The 7,018-nt window shown below is 44.7% G+C and overlaps 1 protein-coding gene across 1 annotated transcript; it reads right to left on the reverse strand.

Moving 5' to 3' along the window:
* LOC109230530 (RNA-directed DNA polymerase homolog) lies at positions 573-992 on the reverse strand (the record flags this gene model as incomplete). The annotated part of the gene is made up of 1 exon (XM_019396019.1): positions 573-992. A coding segment is annotated over exon 1 (420 nt), but the record flags the coding sequence as incomplete, so codon positions are not given.

Here is a 7,018-nt window from a genome sequence, read left to right on the forward strand (position 1 = left end):
CTCCTCTGGCGCAAATTTAGATCCTTCTGCTTGAACAAGTGCTGCAAACTCCGGTGGTCAGTATAGATCTCACAAGGCACACCGTACAAATAATGACGCCAGATCTTCAAGGCATGAACAATAGCAGCTAACTCAAGGTCGTGGATAGGGTAGTTCTTCTCATGTATCTTCAATTGTCTGGACGCGTAGGCAATCACCCTACCGTCCTACATCAACACCGCTCCAAGGCCAACTCTCGAGGCATCACAATAGACAGTGTAAGATCCCGAACCGGTAGGCAATATCAAAATTGGGGCTGTAGTCAAAGATGTCTTGAGCTTCTGAAAGCTCGCCTCACACTCCTCTATCCACTGAAATGGGGCACCCTTCTGGGTCAATCTAGTCATAGGGGCCGCAATCGATGAAAACCCCTCCACGAAACGACGGTAGTAGCCCGCCAAACCAAGGAAACTACAAATCTCTGTAGCTGAGGACGGCCTGGGCCAATTCTGCACGGCCTCTATCTTCCTCGGATCTACCCGAATGCCCTCGCTCGAAATCACGTGGCCTAAGAATGCCACCGAACTCAACCAAAACTCACATTTTGAGAACTTTGCATATAGCTTCTTCTCTCTCAGGATCTGAAGCACGGTCCTCAAGTGCTGCTCATGATCTTCCCGACTCCGGGAATACACCAGAATATCATCAATAAAAACAATAACGAACGAGTCCAGATATGGCCTGAACACATTGTGCATCAAATGCATGAAAGCTGCTGGGGCATTGGTCAGCCCAAATGACATAACAAGGAACTCGTAATGACCATATCGAGTCCTGAAGGCAGTCTTCGGGATATCTGGCTCCCGAATCTTCAACTGATGGTAACCTGAGCGCAAGTCAATCTTAGAGAACACCTGTGCGCCTTGAAGCTGGTCAAACAGATCATCAATACGAGGAAAAGGATAACGGTTCTTCACTGTAACCTTGTTCAACTGGCGATAATCAATACACATACGCATAGAACCATCCTTCTTCTTCACAAACAAGACAGGAGCACCCCACAGTGAAACACTGGGTCGAACAAAACCCTTATCAAGCAATTCCTGCAACCGATCTTTCAACTCCTTCAACTCAGGAGGAGCCATGCGATATGGAGGAATAGAAATGAGCTGAGTGCCCGGCAACAGATCAATGCCAAAATCAATGTCCCTATCGGGCGGCATGCCCGGAAGATCAGCTGGAAACACATCGGGATAATCCCGTACCACTGGGACTGAATCAATAGAAGGGGGTATCAACACTGATATCTCTCACATAAGCTAAATACGCGCCACACCCCTTCTCAACCATACGCTGGGCCTTAAGGAAAAAGATAACTCTACTGGGAGTGTGATCTAAAGTACCACTCCACTCAACACGCGGAATACCTGGCATAGCCAGCGTCACGGTCTTGGCGTGACAAACATGAATAGCAAAATGGGGCGACAACCAATCCATTCCCAAGATAATATCAAAATCAACCTTGTTGAGTAACAATAAATCTGCTCTGGTCTCAAAACCACGAAGAGTAACCAAACATGACCGATAAACGCGGTCCACAACAAGAGAATCCCCCCATAAGAGTAGGAACATAAACAAGAAAAACTTAAGGAAATCCCGAGGTACACCAAATGCGGAGCAAAATAAGAAGACACATAAGAACAAGTAGAGTCTAGATCGAATAGAACCGATACCCCTCTATAACAAACCATGACAATACCTGTGATGACAGAATCGGAGGCAGCAGCTTTGGTACGGGTAGGCAGGGTAGCAACTGGGGCTGTAACCATAGCCTGAGAACTCTGCGGGGCGCGCTGTGGCCGAGAAGTCTGTGGAGGTGCACTCCTCCCGAGTCTAGGGCAATACCTCACCACATGGCGTATGTCACCACACTCAAAGCAACCTCGCGACTGACGTGGCAGTGGGAACTGTGCGGTACGGGTACTCCAAGACCCCTGAACACCTGAAACTCTGTGGGAACTCTAAGATGCAAACTGAGCTGGCTGACTCATCTGTCCTCTCTCTCCTGGACCCACCTGTCCCCTACTCGGCGAGAGGTCCTCACCACTTGCTGAACTGGGACCACAGGCTATGTCGCTATGACACCTGGAACCTGACCAATGGAAACTCGCTGCTCTGGAGTGGGGGCGGCATGCCAAAGTCTCCTGAAGAGCTGGAGTAGTAGTAGCCGTAGGCGTGTCAGGTGACTGAACTCCGGTTGAATCTGTTGATGGTACCTCGGCGACAGCTCGCGCAGGTGCTCTCGCTGCACCACGTGCGCGTCCTCGGCCTCTACCCCGGCCCCGGCCTCTGACGGCTGCAGTAGGGGGCGCGGGTGCCTGATCATCTCGAGTAGCACGTGTCCTCACTATCTTTGAGAGAATAGAAGGCATAAGTTTAAGATTGTGATGTCAAAAATTCTCGCACGACAGGGAATCAAATGAAGTGAAATTTTCCTAACGGTTACATAGCCTCTCGTAGATAAGTACAGACGTCTCCGTACCGATCAGCAAGACTCTAATAAACCGGCCTGTGTTCCGTGACTCCTATGAACCTAGAGCTCTGATACCAACTTGTCACGACCCCAGTTCGCCCTCCGTGAACATGTCGTGATGGCACCTAGTCCCTACGACTAGGTAAGCCTAACAATGCGGAAATAATATAACTTGCGAAAACAATTAATTAAACTAAGCAAAAATAGAAGGAAACTATATATAAGTGCCACTTGGCATATACAACTCAAACGCGGAAGTCTACAATCATCCCAAAACCCAAAAACTCACAGGAAACACACGCTAATAGAACTGTAATACACTGCTCTAAACTCCAGAATTTGTCTAAACAAAAGTACAAAAGAAGTCTAAACTCTACAAGATAGAGTAAGAAGGAGACTCTTCGGTCTGCGGACGTTGCAGATGTACCTCAAAGTCTCCGTAGCTCTCCCTGCCTCAAGGATAGTGCGCCTGAGTGGAGGTACCTGGATCTGCACATGAAAAACATGAGCAGAAAGGGCATGAGTACACCACAGCGGTACTCAGTAAGTGCCAAGCCTAACCTCGGTTGGGTAGTGACGAGGAAGGTCAGGGCCCTACTGAGATAAAATATAATAATAAACCTTGCAACAGTATAAAAAAATAAACAGAAATAACTAATAAAATTATGAAGTAAGACAAGTTATACGAAGCAACAATAGCACGCAGAGAATAAGGTAACACAGAGTGAAACAACTCAATATTAGTACCAACAACGAGGATCTCCCAGGATACCGTCCTGTAGTCCATTTCATCAACTCTCCGAGGAGCTCCCGGGATACCGTCCCGTAGTCCACCACATGAGTATATCCGAAGGATCTCCCGGGATACCGTCCCGTAGTCCAACTATCAATGTGCAGGGGGGATCTATCGGGAATCTAACCCGCAGTCCCAAAGTAAATATGCAGGGGGATCTATCGGAAATCTAACCCGCAGTCCCAAAGTAAATGTGCAGGGGGATCTATCGGGAATCTAACCCGCAGTCCCAAAGTAAATGTGCAGGGGAATCTATCGGGAATCGAACCCGCAGTCCCAAAGTAAACAAACAAGGGGGAGCTACCGGAATCCCACATCCGTAGTCCCAATGTAAATGCGCAACCACAACCAGAAGACATTCGGAAATGAAGTACGAAAATACAAACAACAGGTAATACTAGCCTAACATGCTTCACGTAGTACAATTAAGGCAACTTAAGTAAATAGGCAATTTAAATCAACCAAGCATACTTTTCTAATCTAACACAGGTTATAATTGCAAGTAGAATAAAGCAAATTCGAAAGAGACTCAGTCTCAATATCTTAAGTAAAAACCCGGTTTCAACAATTAGATCAAGGACGCGCCCGTCACCTCACGTACAAGGCATTCAATTACCAAATATCATGTCCTAAGGGGAAAGGTCCCCCACACAAGGTTAGACAAGCCACTTACCTCAACCGGTTCCAAAAATCAACTTGAAATCACTCTTTTTCCACGAGTATCCGACTCCAAATGGCCCAAATCTATTCATTTCAATTACATCTTGTAAATAACATCTCAAGCAACTAATTCTACTATTTAATTTACAGCTAAGACGCAAATTTAGGTAAAATAACCAAAACGCCCCTCAGGCCAACGTGGTCAAAACCCGGGGTTTGAACCAAAACCCGGTTACACATTCCCCCACGAACCCAAATATATGATTTTTTTCGAAATCGGACCTCAAATTGAGGTCCAAATCCCCAATTTTAGAAAAACCTAGGTTCTACCCCAAACCCCCAATTTCACCCATGAATTTCATTGATTTTAGGTGGAAAACATGTTAAATGATGTAAATGATTGAAGGAATTTAGTAACAATCGACTTACAAATGATTTGGAAGAAGTTTTGTCCTTGAAAAATTGCCTATGGGGTTTGGGTCTTGAAAGAATGGTGAAAAATGGTGGAAAATCGACTAAGTATGAAATTGCTGGGTCTCAGTTATCGCAATTGTGAACTGGGGTTCGCAATTGCGAACACCGACCAAATATGGTAATTGCGAAGCTGGGTTCGCATTTGCGAACCCTTACTATTTTGCCAGATTTCGCATTTGCGAACATAAAGATCGCATTTGCGATCAGCCTAATTTCGCATTTGCGAGCACAATGATCGCATTTGCGATCAGTGCCCAGGAATCCCTCGTTCGCATTTGCGAGAAAATGGATCGCATTTGCGATCATATGCCCAGGCCCAAGGCTTTGCAATTGCGATGCATAGCTCGCAATTGCGAGGCTCATCTTCGCAAATGCGAAGATCATAGAGGAAATCATACCAGATTTTTTTCAAGTTCAAAAATGCAATCTGACACCTATCCAAAACTCACCCGATCCCTCGGGGATCCAAACCAAATAAGCACACAACCTCAAGAACATCCTACGGACTTATCCGTGCGATCAAATCGCCAAAATAACATCATATACATCGAATCGAGCCTCAAAACTCATGATTTCCTCCAAATTTTCATAAAACATCAAATTCCCATTTTAAGTCCGAAACACGTCAAACGACGTCCGTTTTCAACCAAACTTTACAGAAAGCGCTTAAACCATATATAAGACTTGTACCGGGCGCCGGAACCAAAATACGGGCCCGATACCATAGTCTTTTAATCAAATTTCTTTTCCAATTTCCTTAATTATTTTTAAAAAATAATTTTACACAAAAATTTATTTCTCGGGCTCTGGACCTCGGAATTCGATTCCGGGCATACTCCCAAGTCTTATATTTTCCTACGGACCCTCCGAGACCGTCAAATCACGGGTCCGGGTCCGTTTACCCAAAAAGTTGACCGGAGTCAAATTTATTCAACTTAATATCAAAATTTAGCATTTTTCTCACAGAATTCATATCTAAGCTTTCCGGCTACGCGTCCGGACTGCGCACGCAAATCGAGGCAACCCCAGATGAGGTTTTCAAGGCCTGGGAAGTATAGAATGGGTAAGAAGCAAGTGATGACCCCTTTGGGTCGTCACAATACTAGACCAGGTGCGAGAGGAAGGGATGCTGCTATTGATGGACCGGTGCTACCTTTGGATCTAATAATCATGGAAGACGTAATTGAAATATGCACCTAGAATTAAATCACATTGGTATAAAGAGCAGGAGATGAAAAAGAGGAGGAAAAAAGCAAGGAACTGAGCGATGAAGCGAGGTTTGGAACCCTTCAATTACAAAGTGGAAGATGCCTCTCACAATGGGTAGGATTACTATATTTCTTATATTTGAATCTTCTATTTGATAATATATATAGGGAGTTGGGGTAGGTTGAAGGGGAGGGGAAGTAAATTTAAACATAGTGCCACCATAACCCTATGAAAACGAGATTGGGTTTGTGTGTGTAGACTATCCTTGGAAGTGTCTATTCTACCAAACCACGGGACGCAGCCGTAGATCGAGCCCTGGAAGTCCTCTCCTCATGGCTCCCTGTGTTGATATTCGAGGAAGTTGCTCTCAACACGAGGGATATACAAGAAAGACCTGCTTTAGATCCCTAAGTCTCCATGGTCGTTCTTTTTAACATCTCTTTCTATTCTTATAATGTAATGCTATCAGTCACCTCGTACTACTCCCCATTGCGCATCATGTGTAACATCAAGGAAAGGGAAGGCTCATACAACCGCGGCGGGAGGTCGTCTCCCAACACATTCCCCGTATAGTTATCTTCCACACATTGAGGCATATCTTTTGGAGATGGTCACGTCAGCGGCGGCAAGTGGATCATTCATGTGCCGACTTAACTGAAAAAGAAAGATTCCCTTTTGTTACCGACCTTCTTCCCTTGACTGGTATTTTAGGTCTTCTTATCCAAGAGGACACTTTTATCTTGCTTTAGAGGCCCGAATGCTTATCATTCTTGCCTTCTAAACTTCTTTATATCGAGGGATGAGAAACCATATTATCCTGCATTCCTTAAACCTATGTAGTGAGTCGTGTAGGTGGCGTGTTTAAATTAGGACCATACATTGGGATTCTTTTCTCCTCATCACTAGCCAGTCAGGATGCTATCTCTCTTCTCCTTTGTCACTCAACCATCAAAATATGGTATATAATTAACAAACTCTTTTTTTGATATTTACTTAAAACTATACTGAACCACCTATCTATTCGTTTTTTGGCGTTGTCCTGACACTGATGAGAATTACTTAGGCCTTCATTCATGATACTCTGCTAGGATCTGCAGTGCTTCAGTAGGACCTAGGCACTGATGTGAGGTTAAAGTTTTAACCAATGCAACATACTATCCATAAACATTGTACTCCCATAATATAATAAGGCAAGAAAGCGGAAAATTTTAAAAAAGTAAAACGGAAAAAGTGCCCCCTTTTGATTAGCCTGTTTCCAAGAGAGAGAAGGTCTTATGGCAATCTCAGGCATACTCAAAATCAGTTATTTGGCCTGATCGAGCAACCTATGAACAGTTGTCGCCTACATAACCTACCTCACAGACCAAGGG

Source organism: Nicotiana attenuata, chromosome 7 (assembly GCF_001879085.1).
Source record: "Nicotiana attenuata strain UT chromosome 7, NIATTr2, whole genome shotgun sequence".
NCBI lineage: Eukaryota > Viridiplantae > Streptophyta > Magnoliopsida > Solanales > Solanaceae > Nicotiana > Nicotiana attenuata.